Raw genomic sequence first — 26,911 nt, 5'->3', positions numbered from 1 at the left:
GTAATTTTCATCGAGAAATTTGTAATGAACATCATGGATTGCAAAATGGCAATTTATCTCCTTGATAACTTTCACATCAGCAAGCCCAAACAAGCAGCTATTAAAAATGTCACTACTCCTAGCTGGCTGGTGACCACAAACCGCCGTCACTTGCGCTCAGGCCAGGAATTAAGCCTGCGACACCTTAATGAGATGTGTGGGTGCTTACAACTGTCATAACTGGACAGCAAAATTTAATGCATTTTGTTTGAATGTTCTTGGAATAAGTCCACCATTTTGAATTTCTCTGAGATACCACATCTAAATCAAATAAAGCTTTCAAAGAAATTTTGCCACTAATTTTTCAACTGAACCTGAATTTTGTAACTTAGATTGTATTTGGTTATGAATATTTAACTTTTCAACAGAACCATATCAGTATGATAAAAACAAATACAAGGACAGGTAAAATTGAGTTTAATAGTATAATGTTGCTGGAATAAGTCCTCAGCCTTTTCAATGACCCAATAACCACAGCTAATGAAGCTTCTAAGAAATGTGGTTGCTTATACTTGAAATAACTTAACTGGCAGATTGTATGTGGGTTATGAAGTTCACCTAAACAGTAAGTTTAAAAAAAAACAAGAACTTGTAAACATATTTATGTTTTGGCCAGATGTTTATTTTTGGTCGAGATTGCTTGCACCTTGCTCAACCTGGGATAAGAGAGCAGTTTGAAGCTACCGAAGATGGTTACTGTCAGTAGAAGATAATTAACTGGGGCTATAAGTGTTTCAACCTCAATTACTAGTAACTGTTTTGGTGCTGGGCTGAGAGAAATAGCCAGAAGTCTATTACCATTGTTTCTGTATTATAACAGAGATTGATGTTTTTGGTATGACGTTAATAAATAGATAACCTATTAAATAATTAAATAAATAGCACAATGATCTCCATCTATTGAAGTGGTGTACTGTCTACTTGGTTTTGCATGTGAAAGAGGTCCACTTAAGATTTGAACATTGTTGGGCAAATTGTGTCATGTTATACCAATGACTGTTAATACTTTTTCTGCTTACAGGAGTTTCAATACTGTTTAAAAAGCTTTTCCAGACCCTATATTACAAAGTGTCTGGACCAATTGGCTTTTTGTTAGTGTTTTGTTATTATACTAAGCAAAAGGCCCATTTTGTTAGCATGTTTTCATTAACAAAAGACCCAGTATGTTGATATGATCTTCATCATCGAAAGACCCAGTTTGTAGGCATGTTCTTCATCATCAAAAGACCCAATTTGTTGACCCAGTTTGTATGCATGTTCTTCATCATCAAAAGACCCAATTTGTTGACCCAGTTTGTATGCATGTTCTTCATTATCAAAAGACCCAATTTGTTGACCCAGTTTGTATGCATGTTCTTCATCACCAAAAGACCCAGTTTGTAGGCTGTCTTCATCATCAAAAGACCCAATTTGTTGACCCAGTTTGTATGCATGTTCTTCATCACCAAAAGACCCAGTTTGTAGGCTGTCTTCATCATCAAAAGACCCAATTTGTTGACCCAGTTTGTAGGCATCTTCTTCATCATCAAAAGACACAGTTTGTAGGCTGTCTTCATCATCAAAAGACCCAATTTGTTGACCCAGTTTGTATGCATGTTCTTCATCATCAAAAGACATAGTTTGTAGGCGTCTTCTTCATCATCAAAAGACACAGTTTGTAGGCATCTTCATCATCAAAAGACCCAGTTTGTAGGCTGTCTTCATCATCAAAAGACCCAGTTTTTAGGCGTCTTCTTCATCATCAAAAGACCCAGTTTGTAGGCTGTCTTCATCATCAAAAGACCCAATTTGTTGACCCAGTTTGTAGGCATGTTCTTTATCATCCTTCTGACTCCACACACTTAGACCAGCCCAATTGCGTTCATACCCCGATAATGACATCAACCCCACAATTCATTCCTTAAATATCCAGTATGTTGATGTGTTCTTCATAAGCATAAGAAACAGTTCATAAAGAAATTAACACCAGCATTTAAAGGACCCATTTTATTACTGTTCTTTAACAGAGAAGGAGCGAATTGGACATTAAATTTTGGACAGGGACAACTTGAAAGGACCAAATGTGATGGTTCATTCCTCAATTTGAAATATTTTCTATGACACTAATTGAAGTTTGATCGTTCAAGCCCTAGTGGATTGACCCAACTGAAAGTTTGTATGCAACGGTTGAACTCAATAAAATGGTTTGTTTTTCAACATGGAGTAAGTTAAGTGCACTTTGATGAGTCAAGGATTTCAACAAAATATTCAAATTAAAAAAGTTTTGAATATAAGTACTACTATGGATACTCATAAATCTCTGGGGACGATTTCCTCCTGGATGCTCAGTTCACCTGGTATGATCTCCAATCTCCAAAATAACCACCTGTGTAGGAGGCCAGTGCTTACTTTTTTATCGGAAAAACAAATATCTTCATTCCATTGTAGGCTTGGGAAACCCACCCTCAACATTCATTGTTCATCCGCTACCTTGCTTTGTATTTGATTTTTTGGCCTGATCGGAATTTGATTTTTTCGGAATTTGATTTTTTCGCCACTTCAATAGAGATTTGTTTGTAATTCTAGTAATCTTGTGTTTCTTTCAAAGTCTGTAATGATTATTGAAAGCCGATTATTTTCAGTAACTTGTTTGAGGGGGAGCTTAAAAACCCCATTAATATCAATACGGATATGTTTCAATTTTTATTGTCTCCAATTAAAAGGTTTATACCACGAAGATCTGATAAATTTACAGGAATGTACTTATTATTTATGAATATGTACCTTTACTTTTGCGGCAAGAATTTTATTCTTACAGAACAGTTTAATATCTATAATAAAAGCACGTGCATCTGCCAGTAATGATTTAGTCTGTTGAGAGACAGGCACCTGAATGCAATGATTTGAGCGCTTGCCATTCCCGAAAAAGAAAATAATTGAAATTATTTGCACAATTATTATTAATTGTACACATAATGAGTATTACAAGCTTTTAATTGAGGTTAGAAGCTATATGATTTTTTCCTTTTCGTTTCTGGGTGGCTTTAGACCTAAATTAGACTCCATTTCTAATTTAATTTTTTTTTTTTTAAAAACTTTGACCAATTAATTATGTTGACCAAAATAGTTCTGTTCAGTTCTGTTCAGTTCTCACAAGCATACAATGAACAGATGTTTATGGAGACATTAATAGAATATAATTTTCATATAATTATTTATTCTCTTACAATTTGTATTAAAAAGATAATTCCATATCTTTAAGAGGCTAAGATCTTTTTTTATTCATTTCCCTGCTAATAATATTTATTGTCATTACGGTACTAGTCTTACATGAAATTATTTAACACGCCCCCTCAAGATATATTCACTAATCCTTCAATTATACAATATTTTAAACACTGATTTTGAAATATCATGATGTCTATAAATCTTATATGAGATGTTTTAACGTTAAAATTATCCGGCTATCTTTTTCTGTACGCCTGACAGCGTTTAGTTAGGAGGAAATCAGGCTTATTGGTACCTGGCAGTACGTTTTTTTTCTGCTGAGAGGTTTCCAAGAGAAATTTTCAACTGTTGCTCAGAACTGCTCAAGACTGTCTGTGGTGAACATTTACCTTTCGTTTAGTGGATTTTAATCAGGGATTTTATTCACTGACTTTTTGTGTGGCTTTTTCGTGTGTTTTCCATCCCCATCGTGGTTTGGAAATATATTTTTTTGTTGTTGTTTGTAATTAAAAGTATCTTCAAGGGAATTACAAAAGTGTGGGGCTTGGATAGAAGCCCGTTATAAGGTATCTAAATCTTGTTTGATTACACACAAAAAAATTATGCGAAATTTTATTTTTACGCCTCTTTGGTGAAATTTTGCATTCGGAGTGGAAATACACCTTTTACAAAGTTAAATTATTGGATAGCATAAAAGAGCTTACTAGATGTTTTTTGTTATTGAAAAATAGAACGTATTTTGTGTACTTCAAAAAAATAATGTTCCAGTATATTTCTGTAAATTACCTTCGAGGCATAAGGAACTTATATTAATTCTTTTATATTTTCAGAGGGCAGTATTTCGACCCTTCACCAAGTGAGCGAGCATTTACAGAGGATAAGAGCGAAAAGTACGGTGTTCAGCAAAATACTGGAACAGGTACACTAATTGCACCAAATCATTGTGACATAATTGTGTGTGGGTGTTGTTTTGTTGATATTGATGACTCTCTAGTTGTCTGTCATTGAATAATCATTGCTCAGTGTTTGTGATACAGTGATAGTCTTTGAGTCATTTTGTCATTGGCATGCTAAAACTTGATACCTTGTAACTTTGTATACATGTTGCCAGAAACAATTTGCGCATGTACAGCAAGGTTCCGTAACTCTGGCCTTAAACATTGTTGAGTTATGTCCCTTGCTTGACTGAGTAAAAATAGCAACAACAGACAATAGTTTGCTGTGTGGCTCTCTTGTTGCCCTTAAAGGGACTGGACACCAGATAATACCATTGATAGAAAAAAGAAAATAGTCAAAAACTTAACATAAAATTGATATCCTTGTGTACAATGCATTGTATCTTATTGACATATCACATAGCTTACAACACAAGTATACTTTCACAGTTTTTGCGTGTTTTTCACATTGGAAATTTACTGAGGGTGTCTACCATTTAAATACCAGAAATTTAAAAATGGCTTTGGTATATGTATCTATACTAATGATGTGATTTTTACATTGTAAATATACACACTATACACTGGGAAGCCATTATGCGCTTTTTGAACTGGTAAACTCAGCAACAGCAACAATTTTTTTTTTAACCATGTAAGTGATGTATTATCAGCCGCATACAAGCTCGTAATAAAAATTCTTGTCTTTTTTGGAGGAAATTATGTCCTTGCCAATTTTGTGAACCTCAGGCCCCAATTTCTCGAAACTTCTTAAGCTTAACAGGCTTAAGTTGCTTATTTCAATTAGCCAAAAATCATACTTATAGTGATTTTTTATAAATGAAAAATGGTTTATTGTGATAATCGTCATGATAATTCCAATCTTAAGTATTAAAACATTTAAAGGAGTATTTAAAACGCAAAATATTGAAAGACAAAAATAGTGGGTTTAACTTAATCCTGTTATAAGAGACTTAAGAAGTTTCGAGAAATTGGGGCCAGGTGTTTAGTCCCTTCAAACATAAAAACTGACATTCAGTGTATATTGTTCCATATTACAACATCGAGAAATCAAACCAATTTCTTAGTAATCATCAAAATTCTTATGCTTGCCAAATGTCATGATAATGTCAGATAGCCAATGCTTTGTAGAAGGAGGTTATACTAGTTCTTTACAAATTAGATAGCTGAACAATACTCTACCTTGATTCATGTTACTAGGGTAATCACAAGAGAATATCGGTAAGATTTTATTGTTAATAACCATCAGGTAGTTTATACACTTTTATTTTCATTTTTTGCTTTGTTTTAATCCTCTATATCACTCCTTCCATAACTTTATGAGCTTTGTTTATGAGCTTGTGATGTAATAGATGGTAGTATTACTTCTCCCTAGTTTATGAGCTTTGTTTTTTTTTAAATTGTGATCTGTAAAAGATGGCAACGATTATACCCACAGATAGGAGTTTCACCCGCAGATAGGAGTTGTGTATGTCCCATCACTTCAGTTCACAAAAACTTGTGTAGTATATAGCTTCATAATGATTGAACCGACTCACATGGAACTTCATAGGAATGTTGGTCAGCATGGGTTATTGTGTACCTGCAAGTTGTGCCACATTTCACTCCTTCTAACAAGAGTTATGGCACTTACCGTAGAAAAAAATAGTCTGAAAAATATTGTATAGCATGTAGATCCCAGACTATTTCACCTACACACATGAAACTTAATAGGTATGTTCATCAGGATAAGTTGTTGTGCAACTGCCATTTCTTTTACATTTCACTTCTTTAAAATACACAACTCAACATTCAACAATTCATGGGTCCATGCAGTGTCTCGCGATGTTCATTGTGACTGTGATAGCTCGAGTTCTGTTAGTGTTATTATCTAACATTGGTGTCAGCTTTTAAAGCTTATCAGAATATTATTCCATAAATGTCAAGAAATGAATTCCATCCCCATTACATCATCTTGTTTTTCATTGGAAAGTTTTAGTTATTTATATCCTTCTTATCTTTGGTGGTGTGCAAACACTAGTTTGACATACATTGACCTTGAAAACTTGGTACACATGTTCACTTGGTAATTACATATATTGTATAGCAGGTGCAATAACTCTTAAACATATGTTTATTGTGCGTCTAGATTGCGAAAAAATATTGGACGTTATCACACAAGCTTTGGCATCCTCTGCTGATCTTGCAGCAGAGATAGAGCTTAAAATAATAGCTGTTCCAATATTTGCATGGAGTTTCATTTCTACTGTCTAACTTTTAAGTTTGTATGACATCATAGAAAACCATTTTTCAGTATTAAAAAATTACTGCTTTTTCATCTTGCTTTTAAAGCTGCACTTTCACAGATATACCATTTTTACAACTTTTTCATTTTTTGTCTTGGAAAAAGCAAATTTTTGCTTAAATATCTGCAAACCAATGATATAAGATTGCTGACAAAAATTCAGATTGTTGATTTTCATATTTCCGTTCGAAAATTGATGTTTTATGGTCTAAAACGTTACTAGGGGTTTAAGAAAAATGCATAAATCATCAATTTTTGAACTTGAATATAAAAATCTGCGATCTAATTTTTTGTCAGCAGTCTTATATAACTGGTTTCCATGGATTTTCGCAAAAATTGGGTTGTTCCAAGACAAAAAATAAAAAAGTTGTCCAAACGTTTAATCTGTCAGAGTGCAGCTTTAATTATTCCCTTCATTAGCTTGTCCTGTTCTTTTATAGCCGTACTGTTGTTGTCATTAACAATACGTTTTAACTCTCATGCCATGAGTTTAAAAGAATGTTCAGGATATTGAGTGAAACTTGGTACATGTATTGCCAGAGAATATACATGTGTGCAGAAGGGCAATAACTATGGCTTTTATAATTGTGTAATTCTACACCTTGTTAAACTGAAACCCCCTTACAAAATATGAGCGTTCATTTGCTCTCCCCAACGCTCTTGTAAACAGTCATCTGTCTATGACGACCCTTGCTTATAACTGTTTAGTATTATGTCCTCACTTAATGCTGTTTATGATCATCCTCACTTTAAGCTGTTAAGGACCATTCTTATGTTGAGCTATTTAGGACCACCCTCACTTTAAGCTTTTTAGGACCATCCTCACGTAAAGTTGTTTTGGACCGCCCTACTGAAATCTTTTTAGGACCATCATTACTTAAAGCTGTTTAGGACCATGTTTAGGACCATGTTTGTTTAAACCTGTTTACAACAGCCCACACTGATACCAGTTTAGGACAATTCTCACTTAAAGCTGTTTAGGACCATCCTCACTTAAAGCTGTTTAGAACCATCCTCACTTAAAACTATTTTGGACAATCCTCACTAAACACTGTTTTAGGAACATCTTCACTTAAAGCTGTACAGACCATCCTCCCTTAAAATGTGTAGGACCATCCTTACCTGAAGGTGTTTATGACAATCCTCCCTTAAAACTGTAAAGGACCATCCTTGCGTAAAGCTGTTTAGGACCATCTTTACCTAAATCTGTTTAGAACCAGCCTTACCTAAATCTGTTTAGGGCCATCCTTGCTTAAATCTGTTTAGGACCATCCTTACCTAAATCTGTTTAGGACCATCCTTACTTAAATCTGTTTAGAACCAGCCTTACCTAAATCTGTTTAGGACCATCCTTACATAAAGCTGTTTAGGACCAGCCTTACCTTAATCTGTTTAAGACCACCCTTACCTAAATCTGTTTAGGACCAGCCTTACCTTAATCTGTTTAAGACCACCCTTACCTAAATCTGTTTAGGACCAGCCTTACCTAAATCTGTTTAGGGCCATCCTTGCTTTAAGCTGTTACCACCCTTAATAACTACCTCCTTTACATAACTACCTTTCTTTGGTCATGTGCATTTGTTTTCCCAGGGCTAATACAACTCCTAGTATGTTATGAATATTTAGATGAACTAATTGGAGCTAAGATTGATGTAGCTAATCAGATTTACTCCTTATAAATAACGGACCTATACAGTGAATGGAGTCAATGATGTATGACCTTAAGGTTGCCTTAAGTTGAATATTGAATATCACCCGTGGTTATTTCGGGTCATGTCAAAATGTCTCAGAAAAAAAAGAAGAGTTCATGACATAACTTTTCTTAGGCATTGCTGAGAATAAAAAGGCTGAAAATGCCTACGTGCAATATTAACTAGTTAGTTACATATTAAAGACTCGTAAAATATTTGAGAACCTGTAATATTTCGAAAATAGAATTTAGGTTTCAAAATAAAACTAATAATTGACAAAGAAATTGGATTTCTCTACACCTGATGCTTGTTATTGAACGCTTGGTTATAAACTGGGTGAGTTTGAATAACGTATTTCTAAGAAATACGGAGACCTAGATGATGTTTGGTTACCAGACGTTTGATGTATTTTCATTTTCTGCAGCTATGTGGTGGGTTTTTGCTTTTCCTTGGCATTATTATGAGTAGGACTTGATCAATTATTTTCTATTTTTTTATTTGTTGTGCCTCAGTTAGATTTTATAGTTGTTGGCGGGCAATTAATTATGCGCTGAGTTGCATTTGTAGAAATAACAGCAAAATTTAAAAAGGAAATGACAATATATTAATGTCTACAGTTGAAACCAATTTGGTGGATTTGCTAGGATTGATTTCCTCATTGGGTTGAACTGGATGTAAAGGACTGATTTTGTTTTGCACTTTGTAAGCATTCCCGCTTGGCTTGATATTGGCGAGGCTTGAATCTTTTTGGTCGGTCCCAGGGATATCAAGCTTTCAATGGGTTTCGACTGTACTAATAAAAGAACCAGATAAAAAGCAAAAAATAAGGCCATCCTTAAAAAGATGTTTGCAGTGGATGACCGCTTCCATTTAATGTCGCAATAATCTCGAGCTCATGAGCTCATAAACATTGTTATGTATGCTGTTGTGATATATATTAATTTCTGACGAACTTACCCATGGAAAGTATTAGGCCACAGCGTAAACCAAATTATTCCCATTAATGGCCTTAAAAGTTTCATTGCTGCCAGTAAAAGATTTAAAACACAAATCACTGTATAGGTCCGTTATTAATAACAAATAATCCGATTAGCTTCATCGTTCTTACAACCAATTTCGACCAATATTGAATACCAGCCCAGGAATCATTCCCTTATCTGTATAAAATCTTTGGCATAAATATTCATACTGCGTCATTTGTATTATAACGTTATTAATTAGGTAATTTCATATTGGCCTAGTTACTGTATTTGCCTGAGCCTGAAATACAAAGTGGTTTAATTATTCAATAGGTTCAAGTATTCCAAATAGAGTTATACGAAGCACATTTTTTTCAAAACAGTCGGAAAACGGAAAACAAAATGGCTACTTTTAAAAATAATTTTCAGCATATTTCTCATATTAAGCGAGTTTCGACAGCCAATGAAAATGGCCCATTTCTCCAATCCTATATTAGGCGGGTTTTGTAGCCAATCAAAATGGAGGAAACTGATATTAGGCGAGTTTTGTTTATATTGGCCGAGTTTGGTCAATATTGAGCAAATTCTGGCATATATTGTCTTCAATTGTCTGGTATTGGTACAGCAATTGTCTCTGTATCTCGTCAAATACGTAATAGTTGATTATTAATATAGGATACGAATCGGGTAGTTAGTCATAATATTTATTTCATATATCTGTAAATGTTTAATGTAAAATTTATCTTTAAGTATGGTCATACATATTTTCTATACTACACACTGTGTTTTCAGAACCCATATCTCATATTTGCATAGTTCGCATGAATCAATTTACTTCTGAAATGTATACAAAAATATTTTGGTTTATTTTTAAAGCTTTTTTTAAGGTATTTTTTATCGGAAAAAAAAGAAGATGTAAATAAATATGAAATAAAAGAAATATTTATATTAAATCTCGGTTGATCTAAAGCTTATTATGTTGCTGCTGTCTTATGGTATATGTGGGTTATAACAAACCGCTTTATGTTATACAACTCAAAAATCAACTGACTAACTTAATATTTCTTATGTAATATAATTAATATATATAACTTAGAATTTAGGAAACAATTATAGTGGAGTTACGAAACATTTCTATGCAGATTTAATGCATTTATTGTTATGTGTAATATTTCTACTGTTCACCAATTTAACATGATTTTGTATGCAAAGAAATAAGCGGAATAAAAACAGAGAATAAAAAGAATATTATAAATAGATGTTCATGAACAAAACAGCTTTATTTATGCTGTATATTTTTTTCAGGACCTGCGTGCGGAGAACCTAGCGCGGTTCAGCACATCCTGTCCATCCCTCGACAACGAAAGTCGAAACTCCCCGCTTCCGGTTATAGATGAAGCAGGTAGGAAATTTTTATATTGATTAAAAATTATGATAGTTGGACCTAGGTTGGGTAGAGAATCTAGCGCAATTATGCTCTTCATGTCATGAATGAAGTACAGTCGAAACTCCTCTTGTCGAACTCTGTAATCTGGATGTTCCAATGATGTCAACTTAATTTGGGTTTAATTAGACATGTTTTGTATTTCGGTTATATTGAATGTTCGTTACCTCAAAGTTTCCAGAGGTCCCAACAACATCTACTTTTGACTGTAGGTATGCTTATTATTTGGAATTTAAGCTTCGTTCATTACTTACAGCCCGATCCTCAACTCTCACAACTCCATGTTATGCCTCGTAGATGAAGCAATATGAAACTAAAGAAACATATTTTTTATATGAATGCTTTGGCCAAAATGTTGAGATTAGCACTGAAATCAAATTTATCTTTTTAATTACTATAAAGGATATGACAAAGTACCTCTGTTAAAAATATTCCAAATGAGCCATTTAAAGGTTTCCATGCCATTTATTCATTATTTGTCTCCTATTTAGACCATCACAAGTCTATGGTGGACCTTGCGGATGACAATGTGGGGGACTCTGGCGCAAGCCCTGCATCCATGTGTTCGGGGGACGTGTATTCTTCAGGTCCTGACATCGCTGACGGCTCCGACGGAGTCCATATCATAGTTGACGGTACTACAACAGATAGCTCCACAGACATTGGCCTAGAGACTCAGGAATATGATCGGTTTCTTAATGGTGAGCTCAACTCTGTTAAATTCAAATGTCTTCATATAGAACCCAGGGCTCTCCTTCTACATATGGGAATGGGGACCTGGGCCCTGAGAAATGGAAATTAAGTGTTCTTTTAGCTAAAAAGAAGAATTGTGACAGTTGACTGAAAAAAAATTGAATGAAGTCAATGATGTATGGCCTTAAGATTAACTAAAGTTGCATATTGAATCTGAATACAAGTCTCACTTTTTTAATAATTTTAGAAAAAATATTTTGTAAGATATATTCTTACATGTATATGAAAAGCAAAATTGCCAAAGTCATAATTGTGACATAGAATATTGGTTAACCTTAAAACATGATACTGTGATTTATGAAAATAATTGTTAAAATGATATTATTTTCTCAAAATAGTTGATGCCATTCTCAGGTGTGAAGTTTTTATGAAAATATGTTATAAAGCATTGAATTGGATATTTTTAACAAAGGGATAAGTTATTTTTGAATTTTAGAATGGTATTAACAAATGAATGTCTATGTGAATATGTGAATGACCATTGTGTCACATTGTGATTGGGGATGAACAACATTTCAATGCTTGAAAACATAAGGCATCATATAACTGTTGAATGGAAAACAATACAAGTCTTTTCACATCTTTCTTTCTTTATCTTACGTTGTTCAACACACCACTATTTAAAAAATATCACTTCAAATTCAAATTGGGTTGTGACAACAGAAATGGCCCGCTCACTGATATAAAAATTTGTATAGGTGTTATGCACCAGTCAATTGTAACCACGGCCCCCCCCCAGGTCCGGGGTATACCGATGATAGCCGGGGAAATGTTTTTTTTTTTTTAAACCTTTCAGCTCCGCAGTGCCGGGTGAATGTTGTGGTAGAAATAGAGAGGGAAATGGGCCTAACCTAAGGTCCCTTGGGTGCGGGGGCATTTGGCGGGGATTTTACCGTCAGTTCATCCCTGCAGTGCAGGGATTTTAGCCGGGGTTGCCTGGACCGAAAGTGAAAGTCCCTGCTGTTCCCAAGATCTGGGGTAGCTGTGCTTACAATTGACTGGTGCATTATACAACACTTGCATGTAAAATAGACAGTAGTCATATGCATTAACATGGCAAGTCTCAAAATAACAAATAAAACTATTAGGATAGTGAGATACTTACAGAAATGAAAGGTCAACTGTCTTAGATCAGATGTAAGACTAAGAAAAATTTAAAACCCCAAAGTGAGTTATTTCCCATTCTGTGGTAATATTTTATTCATCAGCTATAAGAAAGTTTCAAAGGGGAATAAATCTGAATTATCACTTTCTACGATCATTAATATCTTGAGCCTCTAATCTATACACACCAATCAAGACCATTGTTTGTAATGCCTAATCTGATTTGCTATGAAATCAAATCATGCTTTCAGGATTGGACACAATGTGACTTACACATGGTGAATTACAGAAATTTTTACTGAACATTAAAACTTTATTTGAAACAACTGTTCCTACCTTCCCTACAGTAAAACAAGAAGAAATTGTTACCATAAAAAATATTTAAAAAATGCTACGCCTCCATTTATTTTCCTGGTTACTCATTGCAGACTTCTATGGGGGCAACGTTCCACAGGTGCGTCGCCGTAGTTTCAGTCCACAGCCAATGAAACCCCCTGTACTACAAGAAAGGGAACCGGACAACAACAACATGCTCATACATGCTAACAAGAGGTAGGAACCAGTATATTCAGTTTTAGAAATTGATTTTCTCTAAGTTGTTAAATCTTTCAACTGTGTCCTGATTCAATATTAATGCATTTTGGATGCGTTTCTAGAGTTTATTGAACAGGTTCCAGGTCATATCCTTCATCGTGCTTGGAGTTAAGTTTAGCAGATCTTGTCAGCCATCTCATGAACCAGTTAAAAGACCCTTATCAAACTATCTTGGTTATTTATGTTTTATGGGAACATGAACTGCACACAGGCAGATGGAAGGAACTCTTTGAATTCTCTTGAAGAAGCTGAATTTAATGCTGTCTTTAGATTTTATAACATCATATATCACAGTTTTTTTTTGATCTTCAGAAAATTAAAAAAGGCTGTTGTTAAAGCATTTGTGGCAGCAACCAATCATTGACCTCATAATTGTTTAGTAGTAACTTTAATGTTGCCCATTTCTGGAAAACTGTTATTGATAATCTCATGAAACTTAGTAGTTTGTGGTAGGATTATTGGATGTGCTTGCCGGCTGTCTGTCTAGTTGTCTTGTTTATCTTTCTCAGAGTTATGACCCTTTGTTCTTGTACTATTAGTGCACATTGAGAATGTTGTTAGCGCCAACATGATTGCATTCGATTTTTCTACCTTTTTACAGTGACTCAGCATTGTTCGTAGATATGAGTCATTCACACACACTGTTTTCCAATCACATTCATGATGGCAGACTGCCAGCAATATTGGATAATTTTGTATTGCACTCTTCTTCAACAGTTGGTGTTGCATCTATAAAATTCTTGATACTTCACAGAAATAATTGGCTTAAGCAGGTGTGGTGCATTAACTGATTATTTTCAAATCAGATTCAAGATGGCTGACTGGTGGCCATATTGGATTTGCTATATATTTCATGCCCTACATAACTTGCACAGTTTCACATCACATTAGTTTGACCATCAATTAATCTTGAATTATCTTCCTTTAATCTTGTTTGACGGTCACAATATTTTGGCCAGAAATTGCTGTGAGTTGTGACATTTGTGAAGTACCTGTATGATTGAAATAAAGGGAGGGTGGGGGGTTGCGGACAAAGATTGTAATCCTATATGTTTCAAGAACCATTTTTCTGAAAGAAACGAATATTATGTAGCGATGTGCACCGTATGAACAGAGAAAAACAGATGAGTAGTGCCATCTTCATCTGGTGCCCTTGTCTATTTCATTGAGACAATGGTCATTCTTCTAGAGGAAAATCAGTGATTGGATTAAAAAAAATGCAGATAAAGAAATCCCATATCTTAAAGGGACGGTACACCAGATTGGCACCAAAAAAAAGTTTTCTGTAACGAATCTCAGGACAATTATTTAATATAATGTGTTATGCTTTGATATCATAATTGTAAAAAAAAGTACCAAAATGTAAAACAAAAATTGTGTCGGAGACTGAGTTCGTACCCGTGTCGCCCAAATTGCAGTCCAGCGTCGTATCCACTGAGCTACGACAGCTTACTCTAATTGGGTGACATAATTAGGCTATAGCCCTCACTCGGTAATATCAAGTGATAACACCGACTAGCCAATCATGCATAAAGAATGAATTCTACTAGGTAGACATACCCAGTAATCTTTTTTAATGGAAAAATACGTAATTACTGCTAAACTTAAATAAATTGTAAACTATGTGGTTCTTCAGTTAGTAAGTTTCAATGCATTGTACACATTAATACCAAGTTTATGACGGTTTTCGACAATTTTCTTTTTTTCTTGCAAATTGATCATCTTGTGCACAGTTGCTTTAGCATATACAGATGAATATAAGCTATGTCTAGCATATTATCAACACATCTTCATTTCAATGATGTAACTTTTTATCGACATATTTTATTGAAAAAATGAAATGCTGTTGCATCAGTGTTTTTAATCAGACTTTAATTTCAAACATGACATATTAATATCTAACTTAAAAAATCTTAATCGTATTCAAGATATCATTAAAAAAAATCAGGTACAGTAAAAATGTCATTAACATTTAAAAAGAACACCTGTGCCATGTGAACATTTATATTTTCTATATTATGTTAAAAATTTAAGTATTGATGTAAACAAAAGGAGAAACCAGGAAATGGTAACACAACATAGCTCCCTATGACGCAGCATTTTAATTCCCTCCAAGCCACAGATGCAACCAGGAAATTGTTTCGATATGCTGCTTTCTAATGCAGGAATTTACTGTTACAGCCTATATTTCAAGAGGAACTTTTTCTGCCATTTACGTTTGACATAAAACAGACTTGCAGTAAAAATTCATGAAATGTTTCTTTTCTGAACATTTTCATAAAATGATAGATAATGGTAATATGTTTAGTGATATGCTCGTATTATCTGTCAATAATGTTGAAATAATGTATTTTACAGTCTATGAATGAACACAGGTATTGAATTTCTGGGAAATTAGACGATAAATTCAATAAAAATCGACTTATCTTTTTTGAAAATTGAATGAAAGGAAGAAATCACTTGAAAATGTATAAAATGAAGGTGTAATAAAATGTTTTTATGACATTGTATGGTATTTAGGTTTAGACTTTATAAAATTTAGGTTAGGGCAGTGGTTAGAGCACTTGTTTCTCAACCAGGCATCTCTGGTTTGACTCCCAGCCATGGCGCATGTGAGTTTGGGTTGTGGGTAACCAATTCCAACAATTGGGCTTCTCCAGGCTCTCTGGTTTCCCCCCCCAACAAGACTATACATTAACTTAACAAGAAAAAAATCTTTTGAAAATATATGAAATGAAGGTGTTATAAAATGTTTTATGACATTGTATGGTATAAGGTTTGGACGTCATAGAATTTAGGTAGTCTGGTAAGGGCAGTGGTTGGTGTGCTTGTTTCTTACCAAGGCATGTTGGGTTTGATTCCCAGCCTGGGTACATGTGAGTTTGGTTTGTGGGTAACCAATTCTGACAAGTGGGTTTTCTCCGGGCTCTCTGGTTTCCCCCCCACAATACAAGACCACACTCTCACTTAACAGCGTGCCAACGAAAGTGATTAATATAATACTGTAATAACTTGTTTCACAATCATTGTAAAATATAAATGACAGCACAAATTGAAATAAATAAAATCAAAGTTTTTCTAAAACCTGGCATTGTCATAAAATACATCGAAAATCAAAAGACAATGTTGTATTGTTAACATCTTGTTCTATAGAGGCAAGAAAGTAACAAATCTCGGAATATATCAGACTGTAAATATGTTTTAGTCATTAACTGCTAACAGACAATGATAAAAACATGAAAGAGTTATGTTGTTTATTTGTTATGATGAACCCTGTCAGTGGGACTTGGCTGAAATGCAGCTGATTTTCATGGCACTCATAAATCACTGTCAGTAAGGCCAGAGATGTTTTATTCTCATCCCCACATGCTATTATTGAATAAAAACACTCTAATTGGAAAAAATTCTCATCGGGCAGAAAATGGGGGACTTCTTTAAAATTGAAGCCTCAATCTCATGCTTTTTATTTTAAATATATCGATGACCTCAGTTCAAAATGCCGAAGCTGCAGTTTTTCTTTTTCAGAATTTTTACATCACTAAAATTGTATAGGCGAGCCGCATCTAACTGAAAAATGCCGAGTAAATAGTCCAATGAGAAAATGCTGTTGTATCATGTGATTAGAATGTTGAGCAGTGATTGGACATCTCACAGAGAAGCAAAAATGCCGAACCCTCAGAAATTCTAACTGCAAAAATTGTAACATCTGCATTTTGGAAAAAAAAACGTGTGATCAAATTACCAAGATTGAATACTAAAAACTTTGCTACTGAAAACGTGGGATTTTGTAGCTACGACATTTGAAAGTGTGCGTCTGAGGCCATCGATATACTCCATCCACACATCTTACAACTTTTAAGCGTACCTTGACCTATTGCAATATTTAGGTCATAAAATTCTCGTTTGTGCATTGTCCGTCCCTCTTTTACCATCAACATTCAGGTCGTGAAAGGTCTAATTTTAAAATGCGGATGAGATTCTAAAGTAAAGGTTCCTTTGGCCTAATTGTCTAAGGTCAGCTGAAATTGGTAACTATATTGCCAGACATTGGTTAGTGTGTTTTGCTCATTGAAGCTCTGGAATTTTGACTTGCTAGTGACCCTTTCTCTGGTATGAAGCAATTATTTGCTCCTAAGGTATTAGGTTGCTTCAAGTTCAGTTTTGACTTTTCATCAATCCAAAATTATTTGTCTGTCAGTGGTAAGTAGAAAACAATTAAGGCAGTGCATAAATATTTTTTAGGTGAGATTTTTAGCTTGTGTCTGTATCTGCCAAGAAAAAGAGGCAAGATGATGTCATAGCATATGTGTCATCAGCCATCACCTTTTCACCCTTCTTTGCCGAAGCCAATAACCGGCTACTAATCACCAATGGCCAGTTTTATATTATGAGAATTTCACTATTCATTAAAATGATGATTCTGAGTGATAAATATACTGCTTCATTTATATTTTACTTCATTTGTTCAAAAATGAAAAAAGAGTGTGTTTTCCCCCATAAAATGGGCTATGGTGTATGCCCCATAACTCAGGTTAAAAGCCCCTGTCAGGATGCACAAACTTTACCTTCCAGGCCATGACTCAAAACTCACTCAAGATATTTCTATGATCATTTAAGCACATTTTATGAATGACAATTATAATCCACACTTATATTGCATGGCCTTTAACTGTGACTTTATATAAGATATTTGTCTTATTTTTCCCCTTGACTTTGACCTTGTATGTTTTTTTGAAGAAATGAAGTTGAGGTAACGTCATGTCCTTGATGTTGTCAATGTTAGCATTGTGGTCATTATCATTCAATAACTTTTAAACCTTGGCTTTTATTACTTCATGATATTCTTATGAAAATTGGAACACATGTTCACTTTGAAAATACAATTAAATAGCTTTTAGTCCCATAACTCTGGGTAAGATAATAGTCCAGTTATTCCCCTTTAAGTTGACTGAAAAGGTATTATAAGGAGCATTGACATACACTACAGCACTGTGTTGGTCTTATAATAAATGCAAGAAAATAATAAAATTCTAGTCGGAACAAAATATTGAATTTCTAAATATGTGATCTTGAACAAAAGAAAATAATGAAATTCTAATATATTTGAGTTTGAATGGAAGCAAATATTGAAATTATAAAGCTGCGAGTTTGAACAGAAGGAATTAATGAATTCCTGAATAGATTTGAACAGAAGCAAATATTGAAATTATAAAGCTGTGAGTTTGAACAAAGAAAATAATGCAATTCTAAATATATGTGAGTTTGAACAGAAGAAATGAATGAAATTCTTAAACTGTAAGTCGAACAATTATGAGGAATGGAATGTTTCATACCTGGTAATATACAGGCATTGCAGTGCTCAAGGAAGTTGAATGATAAACAATAGTTGAAAATTTGGCAGGTCTAAATCTTTTCCGAAGGCAAATCTGTCATCGTGTCTTGGCTGTCTTCAGACTTGAAGATTAATGCAGATATCTTGGGAAAAAATAGGTGAAAAGAGAAATAAATAATATATCAAATATTGATGCTTGTACTCATGTATAATTCTGTCTGTGTGCAAAACATGATATTTTAATTTTTATGTATTACATGTTGAAACGAAAATTCAAGATTATGTACAAACATTTTCCCTGAAAAAAAAAGAAGTCTGATGTTATATTTAGTTTGAACAATATATAGTTTTTTACAATGATTGTGAAGAAAGTTATGATAACTTATTAAGTCACTCTTATTGGCACAATGTCTGGCGTAACCCCCCCCCCCCCCCCCCCCCCCCCCCCCCTATTGTCCGACTTGGTGACCAAGCACTAACCAATCTCACATGTGCCAAGGCCTGGAATCTAACCCAGGTTGCCTAGGTGAAAAGCAAGTGTGCGTAGCTCTGCCCTAACAGACAACCGATAATTTGAGTACATGTATTAGCCAATGCACTTTTAAAATAATGAAATGTACATTTTTCTTCTTTTCTTCTCTTTTTAATGTTGTGTACTTTTAATTTTAAGACAGGTTTTTTTTATGTTTGGTGTTAATTATTTGGCCAAATAATTTTTACTACCTGTAGCAATTATTAATTTTAATAAAAATGAGGTTTATTGTCTATATTATATATCTTACTCATTTGTATAGAATTAAAATCTTTCTATCCAAGCCAGATGTATTTTAGAAATAAGCCAAGAAAATTATTTTTCTCAAATTCTGGTAGGTATATCGAAAAAATGTTATCCCGTCTTAAGCCTTTTTTAGTTGATATTACAGTCAATAAGTCTTAAATCAAACTTAAACTTTAAAAGTACACCCAAACTGTAGAAAGTTTGATTGAAATCAGATGAAACATCACATTTATGTGGTATTAAAATATGCAAGTTCAGTGTATGTTCTAAGAGTGCAAAAAAAGTGTTGTAGAAAATTTGATTGAAAACATCTGAAACTGTGATCATTAAATTTGGTGCTGAGCTATAAACCTTTATTTTAATGAAGAGTAAACAGAAGCTGGTAGGTAAATTTCAAACAAATTATGTGATATTAGGTTTATGTGATAATTAAAACTGACATAGTATGTTTCCAAAATAAACAAATTTGCTCTAAAGATCGTTAATTACAAAATGTTTTTTGTTGGGGAATTGATCCAGTTGAACTTGTGGTAAACCATATGGCAGAGGATGTCTTTGAGAGGAGATTGTATTCACAGTTTATAAGAAAACAGAAGAAATCAATCATTGGAAAATTGGTTAATTTATTTCTCAGATATGCGTTTGATTTGGAGAAGGGGTGCTATCTAGAAACATTAGCTGGTACTGATGATTTTAAATACTGAGAACCATTTGGACGCTTCTTGTTTTTGATGAACGGCTGTCAGACTCTTGGTTTTGAGATAACACTTTAGATGATATTACAGTTAAACTGCGATCATTCAAGGACACTGGTATCTGAGCATAAACCTCTGAGTGATACTAGGTTTCCAAAGACTCAAGCTTCCATTTTAGTTACTTGTAATGACTTACAATGTATTTTCAAAGTTTGAAGTCGTCATACCGGTTGTTTGCTTTTCGGGGAAAATGTGTAAAACTAATATGACCTTAAGGTTACATCACAAAGTATTGTGCATGATTTGTGTATTTTGGACCAGTGCTCGAGTCATTGACTTATTGAGGTTTAGTTTATGAGTATATTTTATATGAAAATAGAAGGAATAATGATTGAAACTTATAAGCCTCGACTGCAACCGATCATTTGTGCTCCAATGATCACCTGCTCGAATAATCACAGTTTTTCTGTATAATTATTTTATGTATCATGTAAGGCCATAACAGGTGCAGATAACATACAATTCTGTCCTTAGCTAATTGTCCTTTTGGTGTTTTGATGCAGTTTTTAATAGAGTTATTGTCCTTTTGTTAGAGTTATATTGTACAGTATACTCTATATAATTATGATGACTCCAGATGAAACGAATATAATGAAACTTCAGAAATAAAAAAGATCTGGGCCTGATTTTATTACCTCTGTATTTACATTTTATTATTAACAAACCTTCCAAAATGTGTATGCTTCTTCCATAAAAATAATATTAATGATGTTTTTTATCATCACCAAGACAAAGTGCCTGTGGATTAATTATTCCTAAATTTTAAATTTTGCCAGAGTTATGGCCCTTGGCTATTTCAGGACTGTAATTTGTTTGCCATTATTAGATAGCATTGGTCTAGGGACTATCAGATTTCTTTAATGATTAAAAAGAGATTAGTGTTTGCTTTTGGTTGTAACTTTTTTGTTGTTAGTATTGATCGACATTCAAGTTTGCTTCAAATTTTAATCCAGAAGAGCCCTTGAATGGGCTTCTTAAAAGCCAGTTTTGCTTCTTCGGCAGGGGGCTTTGTCCCCTTTTAATCACATTGGCGGCCTTAAGTTGACCCCCCCTCCCCCAGGGCCAGCAGCCATGTCAACTACATCCATGTATGTCATTTTCAACATAAACCACCTGTAAAATTTGAACATGCAATAGATCTTTAAAAACATTACATATATGATGTGTACATATAAAGCATCATCTAAATATATTTAAAACGATAACATACTTGATGTTTCAAAATTACAGAATAAATGTGTTGTATGGAATCAGTAATTTTCACAAAATCAGCTGTTATCAAAAGATTGATCATGGGGGAAATAGCCCTAGACAGTTCCTGGCAGATCTTGGCATATTGCAAACTTTCTATGGGTCTACCTGCGGCTACCTACATCAGAACTGACACAGAAACCAGCACAATCTCTGTTGGTCTTAAATTTTTGATGTATGAAAATGCTGTCTGATATATTGATTTAAAAATGGCAGTAGAAGTATGTAAGCCCTCTGATTTTCACAGAAAGAAATGTGCAGGTACTAGTATTTGTCATACTGCGGCCTGTGGATGACATCTTCATCGTGCAAAAACAGTACTGTTGACCAGAAACCTTTAAAGAAATTGAAATGAAACTGTTAAGTTATTTGAAGCAAGTTCCATCACTTTTTGCTAAAATGCTTGTAGAATTATGCCTCGTGATTTACTTGATTTACATGGAAAAACAGACAAGCATTCGCACCTGCTTGTTGTGGTCTAAATTGGCATGTAGCTGCTTCGAAAATTGAAACAACACATGCACAGTAAGGTTATTCAATAAGCAAACTAAATGAAGCTTAAAAGCATTATGTAAATTACAAACACTTTCATTCACAGAACTTCTTAATTGTAAAGAAAATCCTGAAAGATCCATGGAAAGATTGTGGTAATTTCCTAGAGGGCTGTATAATTCTGGCATCAGTGTCTGAAAGTTATCGGGGCGACAGACAGGAGGGGAAGACAGGATACCAGTGATGGATCTGTTACGGAGATAACATCTTATTTTAGGCCACAAACAATTTTTCTTTAGATTCTTGTCATGGATTTAAGCTTGTCTATTTTTTTTAAGAAAAACAGGTATTGTTATGTAAGCCTTTGAGTCGGCATCTACCTCATTGTGCAAAAACTGTATCCTTGGACACATGGACACAACTGAAGAACCATTGATGATATTTAAATTAAACTTGGCATACATCCTGACAGAGACAATACTCACATATATGGTGACAAGGCCCATAACTCTGGCTTCTTGACAGAGACAATACTCACACGTATGGCAAGGCCCATAACTCTGGCTTCTTGACAGAGACAATACTCACATGTATGGCAAGGCCCATAACTCTGGCTTCTTGACAAAGACAATACTCACATGTGTATGGCAAGGCCCATAACTCTGCCTTCTTGACAGAGACAATACTCACATGTATGGCAAGGCCCATAACTCTGGCTTCTTGACAGAGACGATACTAACATGTGTATGGCAAGGCCCATAACTCTAGCTTCTTGACGTAGATAATACTCACATGTATGGCAAGGCCCATAACTCTGGCTTCTTGACGTAGACAGTACTCACATGTGTATGGCAAGGCCCATAACTCTGCCTTCTTGACAGAGACAATACTCACATGTATGGCAAGGCCCATAAATCTGGCTTCTTGACAGACAATACTCACATGTATGGCAAGGCCCATAACTCTGCCTTCTTGACAGAAACAATACTCACATGTATTGCAAAGCTCATAACTCTGGCTTCTTGACAGAGACAATACTCATATGTATGGCAAGGCCCATAACTCTGCCTTCTTTTCAAATATTGACCTTTTCTTACCGAGGCTGATTTTTTAGATTACTACAACATCGATGCTAGGGGTTCAGATATTGGCGAGAGAGGATGAAAAGCTATAATTATTATTTCATCGGCTGTACGGAGATTACCCAATCACTTACACACAGAAAGCTATCTTTAGTTTACATTATTTCCTCACTGGGGGTTCCTGTAATACTGCCTTCATTTTGATCACATTTCCTTGTCTTTAATGGCTTTAAAGTAGTAAAGAATGAAAAGTATTGTTTAAATTGTTGTATATTTTTTTTTAATTTGTCTGTTTATAAAGAAAATTGGTTGAGTTATTTTCAAAGCCTGGGTGTTGTTGTTAAGTATGTTGTAGCAAGGTAAGTTTGGCTTCGATTATTTTCAAGTTATTCCCCCTCTTTGACTGAGAAAAGTCCCCCACCAGAGATGATTGGTGGCATTTGCTCCATGGCTCTATTATTGTTTAGAATACAACCTACATTTACAGGCAATGGTATTTCAAATAGGCAGTTATTAAGTACTAGGCTAAATCATGAAGAATTTCGGGGATGTTTAAAGGTCCGCCCACTGCCACTCATCTGATACACAATCCCTGTGTGAGATTTTGCATTTACAATGTGTCAGCCAATGATGTTGTATTCTAAGTCAGTTAGATGACCTGAATTAAAATCTAAGTGATTAAGAAGGGTGCATTTGATACATTCACTCTGCCCATTTTTTATCATTAAGATTTTAATTCACGTGATCTAAATGTCATTAGAATCATCGTGAAACACTCAAACTAGAACTATTCAAGATATTCCCATTAAACTAATGGAACATTGTTGTTGGCAGTGCAAATATACACATGTGTATAGCAAATTAGATAACTTTGAACATATAATTATGTTTTGAGTATTGACCCTTGGTCAAATTCAATAAACAACAGGAGCGTCAGCATTCACTGATGTTCTCTGGTTGGAAGAAGGAAGCAATGGTTTAAACTGACTTGTTTTAAAATGATTGTCAAAGAAGTAGTTGCAACATTATAATTTTATTAATCTATGTATATATTGTTGACCAAGAATTTGGTCAGCCGGGGGATTATGCTTGGGACGACTTTGCAAGAATTCAGTGTGCTTACTGAACAACCCAAGGCGATAGTTTAGGAAAGTATGCTTCAATTTGTGTCCTTCCCCTAGCCTGTCATTGAAGTTTAATTAAAACTCGTAGCTTTGAAAAATATATCACATTAACCCTGCAGTTTTCAGAATCTGTAGATGAATGAAAAATGATACCGATCTGCAAAATGCAATTTTTTAACATCTGTTTGCCAAACTACTGCATTTTGCCAAAGTTTGATTTGTAATGTTTACTTGCAGATCTGGATTCCTTAGTTTATGTCTTATAGATGCAATTGAGCAGTTTATGAGTCAAACTTACGTCACGACACACAATTATTTTGAACAGAAAGCTATACCTGTATGAATTTTGATTAAAAGCCTCTCATATAGCCAGTAAGGAAAAGCGATTTATTCCAATTCAAGATCCTTTGAGTGTGTTTTTCACTTATTTTCTGTCTGGTTTTGTTGTTTTCTAAGTGTCAAAGCTGTCAATCATTGTTGTGAATAGTTTTGCATAATAAACATTCTAATAATTGTTTTGGCAAAAGTTTTCATCTGCATTTTAACCTATTATTTGTGAAAGTTGAATTTCAGCATAATTTATAATACTTCAGTGCATAGAAGCAAGTTTCAACATTTAGGATTTTGCCGATTATATAAAATGTTGATAAGTTGTCTCAAGGTTATATTTCAGCATATTAATACTTCAGTGCAAAGAAGCAAATTATAAGTAGCAACATTTAGGATGTTGCCGATTATATAAAACGTTGATAAGTTGTCCAAAGGTTGTATTTTGGTTAGTTTGGAAATTCAAGAGATTTGATTGGTCAATTTGTATCCAATTATTACTATAGACAATTCTATAAATGTTTTAGTTAACTTTGACACTGACCATCACTTTAGGAGTAAAACACTGACCATCTTTGTTGGCAGAGTAAAACACTGACCATCACTGTGGGCAGAATAAAACACTGACCATTACTATAGGCATATTTAAACACTGACCATCACTACAGGCAGAATAAAACACTGACCATCACCGGAGGCAGAGTAAAACACTGACCGTCACTGTAGGCTGAATAAAACACTCACCATCAATGTAGGTAAAGAAAAACACTGACTAGCACTGTAGGCAGAGTAAAACACTGACCATCACTGTTAAGGCAGAATTAAACACTGACCATCACTGTAGGCAGAATAAAACACTGACCATCACTGTAGGCAGAATAAAACACTGACCATCACTGAAGGCATAGTAAAACACTGACCATCACTGTACGCCAAATAAAACACTGACCATCACTGTAGGTAGAGTAAAACACTGACCATCACTGAAGGCAGAATAAAACACTGACCATCACTGTAGGCAGAATAAAACACTGACCATCACTGTACGCCAAATAAAACACTGACCATTACTGTATGCCAAATAAAACACTGACCATCACTGTAGGCAGAGTAAAACACTGACCATCACTGTATGCAGAATAAAACACTGACCATCACTGTCCGTCAAATAAAACACTGACCATCACTGTACACCAAATAAAACACTGACCATCACTGTAGGCAGAATAAAACACTGACCATCACTGAAGGCAGAATAAAACACTGACCATCACTGTAGGCAGAGTAAAACACTGACCATCACTGAAGGCAGAGTAAAATACTGACCATCACTGTACGCCAAATAAAACACTGACCATCACTGAAGGCAGAGTAAAACACTGACCATCACTGTAGGCCGAATAAAACACTCACCATCACTGTAGGCAGAATAAAACACTGACCATCACTGTTAAGGCAGAATTAATCACTGACCATCACTGTAGGCGAAATAAAACACCTGCCATCATTCTAGGCAGAGTAAAACACTGACCATTACTGCAGGCAGAATAGAACACTGACTGTTATGCCTTTAAGGGTTGAATAATAATTTGATTTTATCATGCTCAATTATGTCCCTTTATCTATTTCCAGTGTTAATCTGTTGCCGGCAGAGGAAGACACGGATGAAGACTCGTTCCCAAGTCGAGAAGACGTGTCAGGGTCCGATGGCAATCTCAGTGGGGGAGGGGATTCATACCGACGCCATCTGAAGAGTGATGGGGATGCGATGGTTACCCAGAGGAGGCGCATTTTGCAAAATGGGGAAAGTAGGAAAATTTGTTCATTCTTCTGAAAGCTGATCTGTTTTTTTGAAGGGAAAACAGTCGAGGTATTTTCATATTTTAAGTTAGGGTTCTCAATAAGTTTCGGTTGAATTATCTCTAATAATGAAGTAACCAACCTGCTACTACTTATTGTACTTACGAAATTTGAACCGGCCCAATTGCCATTTGAACCGACTATTTTGGCCGGCAGTTGGTTCTTATTGAGTTCTAGTGGGTGACCAGAAATGGAACATAAGGGGAAAAGGAAACCATATTGGGTTAGAGCGAAGTTCGAACATGAATATGGTTTCCTGCTGTCCTTTTATACCATATCGGGTCAGTTATAAACCTTGTAACATATAAATCACATCAATAACCTGTTTAAATTGATCAAGAAGCCAACTCTATAAGGGAAATAATGATTTCTTGGTATCGGAAACGGACACCATTTTGGTATCTATATTAAGATTAGTGACCTAATATGGATAAATATGTGGACACCGTGTGACCTGTTCTGGACCAATGGCGTTGCGTCATTCATGTTAGAGGCGTGATATTGTATTGAACTGAGTGCTGATGTCATGGTAACCAGACTTGGTACAGTGTACATGTATTTTGTAAGTGTCGCTATTGTTTACGAAGTTGGTATAAATAGCTAACACGGTATTGTTGACTGTTTCAGCTGATGTGAATGTTCGGGGTAAGGAAAACAACGTTCGGTACAGCGCGGACGTCGAGACTATGATGAGAAATGCCAAAGTCAGAGAACTTCAGGTAAACAACTAAAGGGAGGCTATCAACGGATGAGAGTGATCTAGTTGTATAGGTGTCCGCCCAAGAGGTTGTGGGGTTGATCCCTACCATGGGTACTTTCTCACGGCCTCTCAAAATGAACACCAGTACTGGTTTCTTCCCAGGAAAAGGACTCGACAGTGAT

General features: G+C 34.9%; 1 protein-coding gene across 12 annotated transcripts in view; it reads left to right on the top strand.

Moving 5' to 3' along the window:
* LOC128227046 (rho guanine nucleotide exchange factor 28-like) overlaps positions 1-26,911 on the top strand; it is a 115,941-nt gene that overhangs the window by 37,205 nt on the left and 51,825 nt on the right. For 11 of the 12 annotated variants that reach the window (XM_052937234.1, XM_052937233.1, XM_052937228.1 and 8 more), the window contains exons 9-15: positions 4,077-4,165; positions 5,400-5,420; positions 10,439-10,535; positions 11,069-11,278; positions 12,863-12,986; positions 25,802-25,977; positions 26,657-26,748. In XM_052937234.1, the coding sequence (XP_052793194.1) occupies positions 4,077-4,165; positions 5,400-5,420; positions 10,439-10,535; positions 11,069-11,278; positions 12,863-12,986; positions 25,802-25,977; positions 26,657-26,748 (809 nt within the window). The remainder of the gene's footprint in view (positions 1-4,076; positions 4,166-5,399; positions 5,421-10,438; positions 10,536-11,068; positions 11,279-12,862; positions 12,987-25,801; positions 25,978-26,656; positions 26,749-26,911) is intronic. The other variant, XM_052937226.1, reaches the window with a different exon arrangement.

This window comes from Mya arenaria, chromosome 3, assembly GCF_026914265.1.
Source record: "Mya arenaria isolate MELC-2E11 chromosome 3, ASM2691426v1".
NCBI classification, from domain to species: Eukaryota; Metazoa; Mollusca; class Bivalvia; order Myida; family Myidae; genus Mya; species Mya arenaria.
Note: the sequence above shows the minus strand (reverse complement) of the source record. Positions and strands in the feature narration are given on the sequence as shown.